At 41.1% G+C, this 17164-nt stretch overlaps 2 protein-coding genes across 4 annotated transcripts in view; both read right to left on the reverse strand.

Annotated features, from left to right (window-relative positions):
- The window catches only part of CAPS2 (calcyphosine 2), a 31826-nt gene extending 24011 nt beyond the window's left edge, over positions 1 to 7815 (reverse strand). For 2 of the 3 annotated variants that reach the window (XM_064449783.1, XM_064449767.1), the window contains exons 1-6: positions 7524 to 7815; positions 6952 to 7081; positions 5775 to 5881; positions 3342 to 3388; positions 2051 to 2096; positions 1803 to 1922 (exon numbers count right to left, since the gene is read on the reverse strand). In XM_064449783.1, the coding sequence (XP_064305853.1) occupies positions 1803 to 1922; positions 2051 to 2096; positions 3342 to 3388; positions 5775 to 5852 (291 nt within the window). In that variant the 5' untranslated portion in view covers positions 5853 to 5881; positions 6952 to 7081; positions 7524 to 7815. Of the gene's footprint in view, positions 1 to 1802; positions 1923 to 2050; positions 2097 to 3341; positions 3389 to 5774; positions 5882 to 5977; positions 6610 to 6951; positions 7082 to 7523 lie in introns of those variants that run through there. The other variant, XM_064449774.1, reaches the window with a different exon arrangement.
- A 1566-nt stretch (positions 7816 to 9381) lies between these two features.
- Positions 9382 to 17043, reverse strand: CCDC107 (coiled-coil domain containing 107). Its single transcript, XM_064449796.1, has 6 exons — positions 16790 to 17043; positions 13681 to 13886; positions 12397 to 12463; positions 11923 to 12013; positions 10679 to 10788; positions 9382 to 10067 (listed from the first exon to the last, which is right to left on the reverse strand). Exons 1-6 carry the CDS (start codon positions 16953 to 16955, stop codon positions 9793 to 9795), a joined length of 915 nt encoding a protein of 304 aa, XP_064305866.1. The 5' UTR covers positions 16956 to 17043; the 3' UTR covers positions 9382 to 9792.
- Positions 17044 to 17164: the final 121 nt, after the last annotated feature.

Consider the following 17164-nt stretch of genomic DNA (forward strand, 5'->3'; position numbering starts at 1 on the left):
CATGTATAGTTACATGTTTACAGTTACATCTTAGGACATACATGAATACCTATGTTGGGCACACAGATTTTCCAACAAGTAATACATTCTTAATCCATTATTTAAAAATTAAAAAAAAAACACAACAACAACAAAAAAAACCGTAACCATTTCAAGTTTTGTTTTCCTTTTCTCCAGGTTGAGAAACCATTTGGTTACATAGGGAAACATATAAAATTATGATCTTGGGAGATTCACCTTGAGCTACAGACAATTTGGAGTCCTGCCATACAACTCACTACATTATTTGTTTCAAGGGACATAGGTTATGTACAAATTAACTAACAACTGTTTTTCCCTCCAGCTACATTTCTGTTTTAAACATACTCATTAGAGTATTTCTTAGGTTTACATAAGTTTTTTTGAAATAATGGATTTTTAAAGTGTATTTTCCATTTCTTCCCAAAATTAAGATATTTCCTGCATCCTAACCAAATAAAAACATACTACTATAGTAAGATTTTTACCATGATTACATATGGTGCATGATTATGATGGAAAATAATCACGTAGGCAGCATTCTTGAACTAATTTAAAGCTCTAGATATCTAATCTCTCAAATATATAGCAACTACAAACAGAAGACTTCTGTTTCCAGTGCTTCTGCATTTTCCCTTTAATTATCACATTTGAAACATTCAAAATACTGATGGAAGTACAACAGATTAAAAATAGTCTTCCCAATAAACTAGTTGCTGTCTCACAAAAGAATTTAAAACATATGACATTTTCAGACCATACACTATAGTCCTCTGCTACTAAGTTGATAATGTTATTTTGTCAGTGTATATTTTTCAGCTACTTTGCCTGTTTTCTTCTGACAAGATTTCCTAGACACCTCTTTAAACTAAAGAAAAATATGCACTGATGACCAAACAAAAAATTGCCATATTCATTTTTAAAAATTTAATTCAGATATAAGAGTTCAAAGGAAATTTTTTTCCTGCATTCAGGGAACAACTGCAATAACTGAGTAATTAAATTAATTCTTAAACTTGTTATAGAGGATATTTGATCCTGAACAGTGCTGTACTGTGCTATAAACCAGAATGTTAGCATCTGGACTACTGATTTTCCTTATAGAGCACTTAATATTACTGTTGATTAACTTAGTCATCCAGGGGGAAAAAAAGTGCTGGTAATGTGATGTGGAAATTTTACAATAGACGTGCTCTGACAAATTGAACGCAATTCCAAAGTTAACATCACAGTTCTGTTTTTAAAGACAAGAGACTTGAGAAAAACCCTGTGAAACAGCTGCACCTAACTCCAAAAGTCTCCTTTTCACCAAAAGTAACTTTTCTTCTGTATAAATAATACTTATTTACTGTTTGTAAACATCTTTTTTCTTTAGTCAGACACTTACCAACTACTATTGATCTTATCTTTATAATTCCTTTAAGTTCCACTTCGGTTAGAAAGATAAACCAAAGTTACAGGCTACCTCAAAAGTATTACATTTTTCAGTTGCTTTGACAAATTGTTAATAAAGCTAGCTATTAGTATACCTATTCAAAAATAAGTACAGTGAAATGGATGAGTGTATAAACCAACAAAGAACAGCTAAGGTATTTAAGAAAATAGGATTTTTTAAATATTCTAGAGGTTTCTCAGTAAAAAGTACTTTGCTAAAAGTATTTTGGCCCAATAGCGCTCTGAAATACCAATTTAATCAAAAGAAATAAAGAGAATTTTTATAATAAAGCTAACTATGCCTTTCTAAATTACTGCTGAAGGGGCATATTTTAAAGCGACAGGCTGACCTGCTGGGCCTGATGATGCTGTGCATATGGTGTTTGTAATGATGTTCTCCAATCCAAAGATGAATCTAGAGGGTATGTATGAGGATAGCTTCCACTGTATGGTATGTATGAGTCCCCATCCTAAAATTACAGGAAAAAAAAGAAGGACAAGTAATCGTAATTGTTTTATATTCAGAGTGATATTTTTACAAACTCCTGCAACACATGAATTCTAAAAACTATTCAGGACAGAATTAATTTATAATTACCTCTTCATCAGAATCTCTCAGCCTTCCTAGATCTAGGCATGGCACCCTGCAGGAAGTTAAAACAATTTTAGTAGCAATACATTCTCTTATTTTTCAATTACAGTTAAAGCAAACTGCCTATTAGTTATTATTATTAGCTCCTTCACAAAAATTTCCCTGCTATGAACAGTTTCACCACAACTGGAGACGGCCTGCTTGGCAAATCCCTATTAGCCCCTCTTGCTTCAGCTCAGGAACTGGCCAGCGAGCATTTCCTCCTCCCCAGGTGCAGAGTACCCTGGCAGCTGAAAAAAGCCCCTGCAAGGCCCTTCCTCACTCCCAGCACAGCCATCCTGGCTTCTCTTCACCCCCCAGCAGGAGCTGCTGCAACAAGATCGTAAATCAGGGATTCCTTACTCCTGTCTTCCATAGCAGGTCTGTGGCAATATTCCTCTATAATCAATCAACAGGGAAGCAACAGGGAAGCAACAGCTCCTTGGGATTAAAACCTTCCAAAATTTTTTTTGGAAGAGATTGAGCAGAATGAAATACTGAAGTAAAGTTGGCTTCCACTGTGCTAAAGAAAGGAAAACATTTCCCAATTCGTCAAAGCATCTCTGTGTCTTCTGCCTTTACTCCAGGTATACTCTGAAATTATAGCAAGATTACTTCTTAGAGTAAGAAAGCTCCTTTATTTCCAGTCTTTTTTTATTAGAGAATGACTGACAGTACACAGAAATTGAAGTTCTTTGACTTCAGTATGCACAATCCAAGGCCATGGTCACACATACTTGTAAAATAACGTAGAGAGATACATCGGCTGTAAGGCATTTCAGTAAACAAAAACCCCTGACCTATCAAACATGATCCTTGGAATAGCAGATGTTGCTTATTTGCCAAAGTCACTATAAGGTTTTAAATTTTATAGGCACTGTATAAAATTTCCCTTTGCTTGTAAAAACCCTTCACAACAGTTTCTCTGTAACTTTTACTGTAATACCTGCAAAGGAGGCTAATAGCTAAAACAAACAAAAAATACTTTTTCTCTTTTTGCAGACTATTATATTAAAAATATTCAAGAAAGTCTAGGTATAAATATGAAAGCCCTGAGTACAACTCTACCATTAAGCTCAACCAAATGTAAATCAACTTAATTCCAATATAAATAATGCATCAGAAATTCTGCTCTAAATATAAATCATAGAAAACAAACCTATGATGATAAATTTCATGGAACAACGAGTTGCATACCAATGTATTGTGTTAATAATGCACAGTTACACAATCTGATCAGAAATAGAAGCAGACTTACTCTGGTGGGCGAGGACCGTGAGTAGCCCGTGTATCTGGTCTCCAGCCCTAGGGGAACGACACATTATTACATACATACAGGGATCAGGATTAAAATACACAGTTCTCTTTCAACTTCCCCTGGAATATTTAAAATCAATGCCTCAAAGCATCTGTCTGACATATTTGACTGAGATGCTACTAACAAAAGGGCAAAACAAAAACTTTTCATTGACAGTTGATTCTTACAGATCATGAGACTAAAAGCCTGAATATTCATCATGACAGAAGGATTTCCAGCCATCAAGAATCCAGAATCCAGACAGTATCCACGTCAGCTATTAATAATGCATTAAAAATAATCCATGTTCCTGAGACTTTGTACAATCACTGCTCACAGGGTTTAGGTCATGTGGTCCTTGTTTGCTGGGAACCAACCCCTCAACCAACCCTTAAACTAAAGCTACCATACTGACAGCCAGCTGGGTCACACGGAGCTAGCTCAGACTGCAAAGAAGCCCTGATATTTGGTGTATCATCTCAGCTTTAGTATAGCAGCACATGACAATGACTAGGCAGCTTGTGTACTCACACTGTTTATTTTGCATGGCCACATACCACACAGATCTCCAAACTCAACTGAGCAAGAACACTGCAAGAAGAAAAGACTCATTCTGAAGTTCCATTTACCCCACTACGGCGTTCTGAAAACAGCCAAATCCCTGGGGAGGACAGTTTGACTGGGGCAAGCACAGAGTAACAATTCCCCCAACTGGCCTCCCAGTCTGGAAGAAAGTGTGGTTCCGGGATGTTCTGAACCAGGGCCAGCATCTTTGTTTCCACACTCTTCAACTCAGAGATCTCAGCATCCTAGTCTGAACTGAGCAGACATCCTATTTCAGCACTGCCCCAACACCTTTCATGATTAGAGAGCAGTTACAAAACTGTAACCCCCTTCCTGCCACACACCCTTGTAGCCTGCTCCAGAAGAAACTGTTCACAGTTCAGCAACACTACCCTCTAGTGCCTTCGAAAAAGGGTATTCAGGTTTAGAAAAAAGCTTCTTTCCAAGAAGGTCGTACATAATAAACACCACCACCTTGTGGTCAAATAGGTCTCTCAACTTTTTTTTTACATAATTTAGTCTTATTCTTAAAACTAGACATAATGCATTAAATTACAAGTATATTGTTTTCCCATACCGCTTCAACTGCGATAAGATAGAGAACATACCACATTCTAAATGTTAAAGCCTTAATGGAATTCCTTTTCCAGGAGTCACTGAATCAGGAGGAACGCAAACAAAAATCATCCTGAAGACCGTCCACATTTACGGGGTGAAGCACATAATTTCAACGTAATTTTAATCTATGTTTTATTTTTGCAAGCCACCAAGAATCAGATGGACCAGGTAGTCTAAATTTAGAAACCAAGGGGCATGAGAAAGAGGAGAAAAAAGGGGTGAGGGATCAGAGAATAATGGGCATTTATTTTCTTTTATAACCTACACTAAATGCCCCAAATGCTCTTGTATTTCATCCTCAAAAGACTGGCTAAAAGGTAACATTATAAAACTGATGTGATATCCCCTACAAAAGGTGCTTTTTCATTCCAAATCAAACAAAAAAGAAAAACAGGAACTTGGCAGTCAAACTCCAAGAATTCCTCATGTGGTCATCCAACAAATAAGGAAGTTAAATGAGGACTGGAAGTCCCTGGGGACTGAGGGAAGATTACCAATTAACTTTACACCATGGGCATAAAGTACACAGTATCTGTGAGAAAGATCAACTGGTATTAAAAATAACAATATTTACATTAGCTGTAATAAAAACAATGGCCCTTAGAATCCAAGATCATGTTTTTACTAATCAGGCTTTCAAAAGTGAGCCTGAAAGTTTCTGCTACAGTGATCTTGTGAGGGTGCCACACCTAACTTATCTCAAAACATAGACTATTAGGAATACCTGGAAAACAAAAATCCCCTCCATAATGAACGCAGAGCACTGAGATTCATTTTGCACATCAATCTGAAATCATGCCTTTTGAAATTAGGTGTTGGGAGTTGCTTTACTTTCTTGCTGTCTTGGAAAATGAAAACACAGACACACCTGTTACCAGTTTCACCAACAGCCTGGGACAGCACAGACAGGTTCAAGCCTCTCTTGCACTCAACTGCAAGCACTAGTTTGCTCCTGAATTCTCCACATCCTAGCCAAGTACCCAGAAGGTCAGTTATTTTAGGACAGCTGTTTTTATCTGAAATTCTCTCCCTCATTTGAGAAGCTGTCGTACTAAACTATCACTTTCTGACAAAAATAATTTCTTTAAATGTTCCCTTCTCCACAGAATGTATTATAACCTCATACTAAACACATTCTGAAGTATGATTAAAATATTTGTAAAAATGTCAAAACACAGAAGGAAACCAACCACAAGCCTTCTATTAACATACCTGGCGTTTCTTCCCCATCGATGACAGCTGAGTCTGCCTTCGAGGGGACACAGCAACTCCTTTAACTTCCAAATCCATGCAAATTCAATGACAACCTTCAGAATGAACTGAAAACAGAAAAAGCTGTTAAGACAATAATGTACTTTTTATATAATTACTTCTGTAAATAAACATTATTGCATTAGAACAAACGTGTCTATCACCAATAATGTAGGGATTGTCTTCAGCAACCTATGAAATGTTGCTGGGCTCCCTTTCCCACGGCCTCTTAATTTCATTCTTTCCTTGCTAATGCTTAACCAGATTCCTGTTCAAATTTACCTCTTTGCCTTAACTCCATCTTTCCCTCATGCTTCTCTCTTGACACCTTCTCATACCAGCATTACTGATTTGCTACCCAGCGATAACAACCAACCTTTTTCACTCTTCGCTTACAGCTGCTGCCTGGCTCTTACCTGCACCATGTCCTGGGACAAAGTATTTTCAGGAAGACATAAGGGCCCTCCTGGCACACAGCCGGCCTCCCACAGCTCCAGAGCGACATTTTATCAGGATGCTATCTCCTGCTCGGCTGGTTTCTCCTTCTACCCAGCCAGTTTTGAAACAAAAGCCTACAATTTCTTTCCCAGAAATCAGATGCTCCCATTTTCAAACCACCATCCACAAAAGCTGACCGCATTGGTACCCACTGAGCAGGTTTTAACTCCCAAGTATCCTTTCCTTTACCAAGGAGAAGCACAGCTGCAGGGCCAGCTCGGAGACAGCCACAGAGCTGCCCATGACAGGACAGCCTTCCAGCCCTACCGCCCATTCCCAGAGCGCCTCGGATGAAGAGCCACTGTCTTTACGCAACCTCAAGGCTCTTCACGAAATGTAGGATCCTCCCAACTGAGAGCAGAAGGGGAAGGGAGCACTGTTGCATTCAACGGTTAACACACTGCAATAACTCTATCACAAAGAACAGTTCTGTAAGAAGTGAAATAAGCATTATTGGAGTACTGTGTTCAGTTCTGGGCTCCCCGGTTCAAGGACAGGGAACCGCTCAAGCAAGTCCATTGGAGAGCCACAAAGATGGTCAAGGGACTGGAGCATCTCCCTTATGAGGAAAGGCTGAGAGACTTGGGTTTGTGCAGCCTGGAGAAGAGAAGACTGAGGAGGGGATTTCATCAATACTTACAAATACCTGAAGGGCAGATGTCAAGATGTGTCCAGACTCTTTTCAGTGGTGCCCAATGACAGGACAAGGGGCAATGGGCACAAGTTGGAACACAGGAAGTACCATCTGAATATGTGGAAAAACTTCTTTCCTGTGAGGGTGACAGAGCAGTGGAACAGGCTGCCCAGGGAGGTTGTGGAGTCTCCTTCCCTGGAGACATTCAAAACTCGCCTGGACGCAGTCCTGTGCCCCCTGCCCTGGGTGTCCCTGCTCAAGCAGGGGGGCTGGACAAGATGATCTCCAGAGGTCCCCTCCAACCCCCACCATTCTGTGATTATGGTGCCAGGCAGCTCCACAGAAACGATGTCTTCTCCCGGGAGCACACTGGGGCAGGCCCCAGGGGGGGCCCGGGGCCCCGCAGGGCAGGGCGCGGCGCCGGCCGGGTCCCGGAGGGGTCGCACCGGAGCGGTGACACCGACGGGCCGCGCCGGGCCGAGGGAAAGGGCCCGCCGCGCCGCGTCCCCACGGTAACCGCGTCCCGCCCAGCGCCCTCCACCGCAGCCCTGCCCCGGCGGGGCCCGCCCGCGCCGCACCTGCCCGCCGCCGCCAGCCGCCCGCCTGCGCCCCGCCGCACCGCCCCGGCCTCCGCCTGCGCCCGCCTGGGGCCCTGCCGCGTAGAGCGGCGCGGAGGGGTCCCCCCAGCCCGGCTGCGCAGGGCAGGTCGGCACGGCACCACCCCAGCCCGGCGGGGAGGCCGGACTCCCTGTTCCTGCTGTGGAAACGCGCCGCTCGGGGGCGGCTGCGCGCCCCAGCACCCCTCCCCGCGCTCGGCGGCCCGTCCGGCGGCGGAGGGGACGGGGCTGCTCCCCGGGATGGCTGGGAGCGGGCGGCGGCCTGCAGGGGGGGGCTAGGCACGGCAGCTGCCTGCCCGGGGCACTCAGGCGTTGCGCAGGTTTGTGTCCGCAACCAACCCGTGCGGCTGAAATCAGACTTAAAAATAGCAGCAAAAGGGTTCACGGTGAGGTTTGTCAGCCTGGAGCAGAAATCCAGCAATTACCCCAAAGTCGCTGAAAGCCTTACGGACAGTGGCATCAAGTAGCAGCAGCATCCCCAGTCTAGAGAACGTGCGAGCCACGGCACTGGTGCTCCAAACGCTGCCCCAGGCAGTGAAACCCCGCGGGCCAGAAGGGCTCCAGCGGCAGCGCCCGGGAGGCAGCGGTGCGGGCCGGCACCATCACCAGCCCCCACGGCACGACGAGCTCCGGAGCCGCAAAGGGCAAACTCCGCCGCACGCCTGGGTCCCCTTCCTTCATTCTTTCCCATCAATGGCTTTGATATTCGTTTCAGTTCACTTTTATTAGACTTTAGTTATCTCAGAGGATAACCTCTATGCAATTACAATTTATTTTAAACAGTTCCAGTTGTCCTGAATGACCAGACCTACGCCAGTTATTTTTAACGAAGTGTCCAAGTACCAGTTCCAATTCATCTGATCTGTCTTGGGGAAACATCTGTCACCTCTTGAGAAACCCCAGCTTTTTGGTCAATCAGTTTTCCAAAGTTAGGCAAAATCTCACTTATTGCAAAACTAATAACACACTAACACTAAGGATTATTTCTGGATGCTGCTCTTTCCAGGTCTCTCTGATCCAATTTTAGAACCAAACACGTACTGTGTTTCTACACAAGAATGAACAATTCATTCCGTTTCAGTGAGTGACACAGTAATAGTTTTGGTCCCTTTAACTCCATAAAAACAAATCCAAGTGTTATTTTCCTGTAAGAAAAAAAGATAGCAGGAGAGTTCAGGCGTTATCACTGGCCTGCTTAAAAGCTATGCAATTATAAACCAAAAAATTTAACAGCACTGCTGTACTATCAGACCTACTTCTTATGTCACTAACGGATGGCCATTTCATAGGCATGCGCATGAAGCAAACAAATTAGTAGAAAGTAAAGGTCTGGACAAAAATTATTCTGGCAAAATAAAAAAAAAAGTGCTTTTCTGAATACTGACCTGAAAAAGCCACTATTGAGCTGCCATAATGTATTGAAAAAAGAAACCCCCAAGCCACACAGTTCTGGAATGTTATGTAGCAATCTACCTGTTCATACTGATTTAAGGAAAAGATTCTATAGTGTTAAAATATATATGAAGCAAGGATACCAGTACTAATGGGCATCAATCATGAGGCAGTTGCTGAGTTTAACCAGTGACAGCTGGGGAAGAAATTAAGTGATCCAGTGTAATGCATTAAGGTTTAAATTGACATACAAAACTATACATCATTCCTGAGGAGACAGCGAACTGAGACGTAATTATCTTAAAATAGTGGCTGGGGCTAAACTTCCCTCTCCAAATAAAGAAACTTGTCTATGAACGCATCTCTAAGACTTCACCTGTACAGCTTTTCATTCCCCACCCCTAGAGAAAAGTTTTCCACACAGAGCTAAATTCATCAGTGCATGCTCTTTATTGAACTCAAGAAAGTCACAGTTCAAGTGGCACCATGCTTACTAGTTAGAAAACATTTATGAAACACCTATTCTTTATAGTCTTAATTACAAGATATTACAATATTTTAGTGAAGCATCAGATATAATTACAGTGCATTATATACAGAGTACAGAAATATTTTTATAGGAAAAAATAAATAGAAAAAATATGTAAACATCCCAAGTGAAATTCTGCTGCCACTGAAGTCAGCTACAGAACCATCATAGATAGGAGCACAGGCAGTATTTCACCCCTCTTTTAAAGCATACAGCAGTGCACATAACTTCATTCAAAACAGTTTAAAGTGCATACAACATTTTAGAAGAAAAAATCATAAGCTTTTGAAAGTTTCATGTATGCAGAATTCATTCATATATATTACGTCTCCTCAATACCATCTCTTCTGATTCAGTGGCATCTTTATGTATCATTTCTTGGTCTTCTACCACATCAGGCTCAAACCAATGTGCTTCACATTCATCATATAATTCATGCTTTCCTATTTTGTAATCTTTATCAACATCCTCAAGGAAATCTTCATTACTGTCATCTTCTCTCTCATCTATTTCTCTCTCTTGAGAATGTTCAGAAAATGACTGAATAAGATCTTCAAGCTTCTCGTTACAAACGTGGCTGACATCTTATAATTCACAAAAAAATCAAAACAAAAGTGTAAATTACTAGAAAGGCTTCACATTTCAGGGTCAGTTTAGAAGTAGAATATTTATATTTTATTTGTTTTCTCTCTTTTTTAAAAACTTGACTAATGCAAAAAATTCCCCAAATCTGTAGTGAACCATTCATAACATCGAAGATTTCTCTTGGATTACTATGCACCTCTTGGAAGTCTCCAGTTGAAACTAATATACAATTTGCTGTTTAGTATATTATGGAAGCATTACCACCAGCCTCGGAGATCCCTATCTGGGAGTCCTCAGACTAAAGTTAGTCCAATACTAACAGACTGCTCAGGAATTCACATTAAAGGTGACAGTTTTAACAACGCATAACGTGACTGTGTGGTCTATCCTAGATCAATGCCTTTTAGCACCTATTATTAAAAAAAATCATGATATATCATGATTTGATATTAGATACACCTCAAACAGGAAGAACAGTGGTATTCCAGAATAAAATTAATTCCACACACATTACCTAAGATGCAGGAGCTAAACGTTGTTATAGTAAGATCTGTTTATTTTTTTTAAATATAAACTACTTAGTTAACTATCCTACTGGAAATCAAAGTACCTTTCATCTTGTTTTCTGATTTATCCAATCCAGTTTCTTTCATCAGTCGTCTAATTGATTGGAGCTGTGTCATTATTTCATCTTTCTGCTCACAAGCTAAAGCATTAACACTAGAAAAAAAAGACAGATGTCAACAGCTGAAAGACTACCCTGGAAGTGAGTGCTTGACAATGATGCACAAGATTGCAATATTTCCTTTGGTGGATAAATGCCACAGTTAAGTTAGCAACATGTTTTAGTCAAACCTTTCTTTGAGAACTGCCCCTTAAGAAGTGGGGAGCCCATCACTGACACCTACTGAATAACCTAGTCACTGAATTCTAGCATTGGCGCCCCAATGGCCAAGGTTGAGTAACAACTACTGGAAGAAACAACTACCCAAAGTCATTTTGTTTTGAGGACAATGCCTAATGCAGAGCTTTACAGTTTAGGGGCTTTTCTCATTTATTTCATATTTTGTTTACTCTCTCTCCTCCCCATCACTACCTGAAATTTTTTAGGCAAATTGGTCAGTGAATTTGCTGCTTAATAGTTTCAGCACGTACTAAGTTCAGAAGTACACTAAATGAACAATCATGAAGCTCTGCATGTTTTAAACTAGGCTTCATCAAGGCTGCCAGTCTACACAAAATGGACCGTATGGATACTTTTATTTCCAGTAGATAAGTAAGTTCCTAGCTTTTTAAAGAAAGAACATTTCTAAAACTACAAGGAGATTATGTTACTTACTCCTTTGTTTTACACTACAACAAAGAAATTACGTTTGCCTGAAACACACGCAATCACGTAACACGTTCCTTTCAAACCACAAAAATCACCAGCTATACCTTAATAACTAGTTTTGTCTTCTAATGATATAAAATGAAATAAACTCATTCTGCTACCAGAAACGTAATTCCCAGAAGGGCTTTCAAATGCTACTGAGCTTAAGTATTTTTTCAGTATTACCCTCCTGGGTTTGCATTACAGTTTAAGTTGCTAAGCTACAGTAACCTCACTGTAAGTCTGAGCTTTTACATTTACGTTTGGTGAACAGGACATGGGAGGTGTCTGTAAAGAGACTGCAAATGATGGAAAACGTATTACCTGCAAAAGGCTACAGAAACAGTAAGTAATTAGAGAAAGTTCCGAAACACTGTTCCCTACCTATACATAAGGAACATTTTAACAACTCTCTGTTAACATTTTGGAGGATTTCAATTTACAGAAAACAATACTAACCGAGATGCTTTAGAAACACTCACCAGTTTGACAGTGGGTCCAGCTGAGTCAATAAGGAATTTAACATTTTCTCTGTCTGTGCTAGATGCTGCTCCAGTTCTAAAAGCTGATGCTCTAGCAACAAACAAAAGCACATCACTATATCTTTCTTAAATACCCTATAAAGATTATTATATCATATTTAAACATCCTGTTCTACTGAAGAAAACTGAACAGGTCTTAAGTGAGATAAACATCAGACATTAAAAGGCAGACAATCATGCTACATTAAAATAGCTGTTTTAAAGAATATTACCATCTGGAGCTTTCAAACAAACCTCTAACAAATGTTTCAACTATATAGAACAACAAAGTGGTTTTTGAAGGTTCCTAACTGCACTTAAGTAACGTAAAAGATTGTTCTCATTTAGATACTGCATCAATGAAAATATGTAGCTTTGTTCCAGCAGCAAATACACATTTCTGGTGAACATATGCATTCTGAATGGGTATCTTACCTGTTTCCTTTGCCTTGTCTTCTGTACTTTTTTCCTTTTTGGAGAGACTTTCTTCATGTGACTTCATCTTAAATAAAGATAATCATGTTAAAAGACTTAATCACTATTTGTATATTAAAAACAAAAATGCATTTAGAAATTTACTGAAAGTAAACAGCAACCACAAAAATGTGCTCTATTAAAGAAACTTTTTTTCTGCCTTGCCTTCTCCTTACCTTAAACTAACACTTCTGATTTTAAGCAATGACAACATGCCTGAGAAAAGTTATAAAAGAAAGTAGCTGCTATTTCAACTCGTTTTCAAAAATGAACACAAGGAACCTACTGGAGCCAGTCTCTTACCATTAACTAGGAGGTAAGACTTCTTTCTTAAAGTAATAACAATGCTATTATAAAAATATTTAAATTTCAATCCCACAAATGCAAGTGTAAAGAGTTATAACACCCAAAATATTGGGTTTATGATGTTTAAATCTTATTTACAATCTAATTAAATCTAATTTTAAAACCAAACTGGTCAGCCTCTATGTTCATCATGCTAAACTGTTGTATTCTTCTTGCATAGGAGATGATATAAAACTGACAATGGAAATGAAGATGTTGTCTCCTGTCCTGTTCAGGTTTGGCTTTTTTTTCCCCTGAAGGCAAGCAACAATGTTCCATGTGCACTCTGAGCATTGCAAGTACTGTAATATCTCTTACTATATAAGAGATACATATCAAGACTGATATTTAAAAAAAAAAACAAACCAAACCAACAACTGACCATGTGTCCTCCTTTCTTAATTTACTAATGGCAGAAAAGGTATCACATTTCATGGATAAAAGTCTATGTTGCAGCTGCATGACCTAATGACAAGTCCAAATAAAAGGTCTAGTCTACTCACTATTCTATCTAATTGCTCATCTAAGACTGTTTCTCTCTAGGAGTCGTCTATCTCCTTCCCATACTCAATCTCATTCTGGAGAATGAAAAGGAAGTGAAATACTGATGAGTCTTAAGTTACAGCCTCAGATAACAGCGCTGTTCAGGTTCTCAGATTCTTATTTGAGGTCAGGGGTGGGGGTAAGATTCTCGCTTCTTTAAGTGTCTAAAAAAAGGTAAGTCAGAAGCCTTCATAAGGAAGAATCAGATATGCTATCATTTTAACTTTAGAGCTCACATTCAAAGCAAGAAATGGTTTTTGGATGACCATATACATGGGCTCAGAATAGGGGGGGACGGACCAAACCAGTTATGTTTCCTTCTAATTTCAATAATTTCATGCCTTTCTTATGGCTTACCTTAAGAAATTTGTATGCTGCAAACACTCCCACTCCAAGAGCATACAATGGCATGAGGGTGAATACTAACTCTTTACCATTTCCTCTTGTTCTCTCGCTCTTTATCTCTTTTTCCATTGCATTTCTCATCTGCTGAATACTCTGATAAGTATTACTGTCAGAATTTCCTGGATTCAGGTGAACTTGATGAACTGTCTGAGTACTACCTTAAAAAATTGAAAGAAAGATGACAAAGTTAGAAAGGACATTAAGAGTCCAATTAGTTTCACAACTGGAATTGTTTTCATCTTGTGTGATCCTCTTTTGTTCGTCAGTCATCTAAGATGGGGTGGTTAACCCCTGCAACTGAATAAAGTTACCAAAAAAAAAAATTAAAAACCACCCTTTCATGAATAGAATGCAAAGTTAAATCTAGGTAGCAAAGACTCCCAAACTAAGTTTCTATAATTCTTTAATGTACAAGTTTTTAGTTTCTTCCTTCACATCAACGTTGGCAAACCCACAGCAAACCACAGAAAGGTAGAAAAAACTTAAATCTTGACATTAAAAAAGCCATTGATAATGCCAAGAACAGTTACAAATTAATATTCTTCCTCTGTAACAAAGAAAGAAGTAAAAACTGAATTGTCTAGTTCCAGAAAAAAAAATGTTTTATTGAAATATACATGCTGTGTTGCTGCTTTCGTTATTTTGACAGTAAAATCAGTGTTCTGTGGATATTCCCACTGGTTTAGAAGTGCTGTACCTCTGCAAATCAAATATTTAGCAGGAAAAGATTACACAATAGCAAAGAGATGCAACCTTGGAAGTCTTCAAGTATTTTTGCATGTAATTTGCCTGCCAGAAGAGGAAGCAAATGAAAGAACAGCCAGTGTCATTGCTCGGCTTAGGAATTCGGTTATTTGATAGTTAATACTGGGGTTCACGGGACAGGCACATGAGAAACAGTGCTACAAGCTAAAGACTGCAGATGCCTGCAAAGACAGACAGCAGGTGATTGGGAGGGAGTGAAGTTTTACACTGATATCTCAAATGACTGCCTAGACCTAGGCAGAACCTATATGTTCAAATCCCTTAACATTTAGTTCATCATACCTTAATATATCAGAACTTAGTATGGGTAAAACAAGATTCAAAATCTTTAAAACTCCGAAACAAAAGACCATTATGTAAATCACTCCTTGCCAATTAATACTGGAACAGTGGCATTTCAAGAATTTACAGTAACACAACTGAGTGTGCAAGAGACGATCAGGTACAGAAAAAAATGAACGTAAGTTACAACTCCCAGTGAAACAACTGTTTGACTACGGCTTCCTCCAAATACAAAAGAAAAAGGAATCTAATTCTGCTAACCTCAGCAGGTACTTCATGATAAGAGATCTCAAACAGTGTTTTAGAATTGTCTGAAGTGAATTAGCCAGGGAAGTTTTTCAGACTTCCAGGGATGACCCTGACTGTAGCGAAGTTTACTATCAGCTCTGCAGTCAAGTCATGCCAGGCGTTACTGCAAGTTCTTCCACCTGTCATTGATCAGTTTGCAACATGCGCATTTGGAGTAGACCTTTTATCTGTATGTTTGCTCACTAGAACTCGAAACAGAACTGAACAGTTACACGAAAAATTAAATGCCCTAGCTTAATCACTTAATGCAAGTTCTGGCAGATATTCCTTTCAACAAAGGCGAGTTTAAACTTACTAAAACTGCACTAACTAATCTAGAAATCATGTTTTATCATACATAGTTTTCCTCCTTTCAGAATGTTTCCCACTGATTACTAGTTTTTTCTTTACTTTCAGTTCTATTTGTTTCTCAGGTAAGTGAGGAGATTTAATAAAATACCTAATAGCACAGATGAAAAAATTTTCACAGGTCATACAAATAAGAATGTGGTCAAGGGAAACAACATCTTCCTGGCAGAGAGCAGGGATGTTGGATTCTAGTGGAGTCCAGCGTCCTGCACAAAGTTTATCCCACAGAAAAAACAGCAGAGTGAGTTACTGGCCAAACAGGAAAAAAAAAAGAACCCAGACAGGTGAGAACAACAGATCCACTTGAAATTTATTTTATGCAGTGCTGGGCCAATACATCAGTAGAATCAGAGGCATGTGAAGGGTTGCTTTTTTAAGGTTTGCTTTTAAAAGAATTTGATCTTTACAGAATTACAGCTACCAAGTAAATTAGAAGGAATCAAGCAAAACAGGCCAGGCTTGAGCTTACAACGCATAGTAAGCTCGACATCAGCTGGGAAAAACACGGCAGCAGCTCGAGCCTCACTTTTTCTGCCTCCCGGGGAAAAGCACAGATACATAATTTGGGGAATTACAGCAACTTTCTCTCTGTTGGTTTACAATGCCTTGGAAGGCATCACCAGTGAATCACAGAGCTAGCTCAAGAAAGCAGGCTTATTATTTTCTAAAATAAAAGCAGACCTTTGGATCTTGAGCTAAATCCTCATCTGACATATGCTGACATAGCTTAACATACATTTATACCCCTCAAAGTGCAAGAAACAGTAAGGTCTCTAGCCCGTGCAGTGATTTCTTTTCCAAACAAGCGTCTTGAACTCTTTCCGATACACTACCTGGCAAATCTCATACGATTCTGTGCTTATGTTTATTAAGAGTAACACTTGGCTTCCTTGCTGCAATTCTAACATGCGCAGTGCATTTATTTCCCCTCTCTAACACCTGACAGCTACTCATCTCTTGGAGTAACTCTGCCCCTGCAGGTATTATTCGTTCAACGACTCTGATAAGATACGCTTCCAGTAACAGGGTGTTACCTGCATTTAAAAGCCATTTTCTTCAGACAACACAAAAATCAAACCAGTAAGAACGAGAAAATAAGGCTATAAGGGGGATGGGGGGGTGCGAGGGGTGTGTGGAAGGCTGAGGCACAGACGCCAGTTCCGAGCCGCCTGGCAGGGCCACCCCCGCCCCCCCAACGCCGGGGCGCCCCCCGCCGGGCCCAGGCGACGCGACCCGCGGCCCCTCCGCTCCCGGGGGCTGCCCTCACGCCCGCCCGGGACTGGGGCCGGCTCCCGGAGTCCCGCAGCTCCCGGAGCCCCAGCGGCAGCGCGGCCCCGGCCGCCGCCTCGGCTCCTACCTCGGCGGTGCTGGCGGGGATCGTAATGGCCGGGGCCGGCCTTGCCGCCCCGCGGGGAGCGAACGGGCCGACCGCCTCCTCCCCCGAACATCCTGGGCATGACGACGAAAACACAGAGCACCAGCGCCACCGAGACCACCACCTGCTGCGGCCCCGGCAGCACCATGGCCGCCGCCAGAGCCGGCCCCGCCGCCCGCCAACGAGCCGCCGCCCGGCGCGAAGGAGAGGCGCCCGGGCGGCTGCCGCTCCCCTGCCGGCGGCACAGCGCCCCCCGGCGGGCTCCGCGCACCACGCCGCCCCGCGGCGGTGCGGGCCCGGCCCTGCCGGAGAAGGTTCTAGAAGAGGCCGGCTGCGAGCCAAACACGCGTGGCCCCG

Source organism: Phalacrocorax carbo, chromosome 1 (assembly GCF_963921805.1).
Source record: "Phalacrocorax carbo chromosome 1, bPhaCar2.1, whole genome shotgun sequence".
Classification (NCBI taxonomy): Eukaryota; Metazoa; Chordata; class Aves; order Suliformes; family Phalacrocoracidae; genus Phalacrocorax; species Phalacrocorax carbo.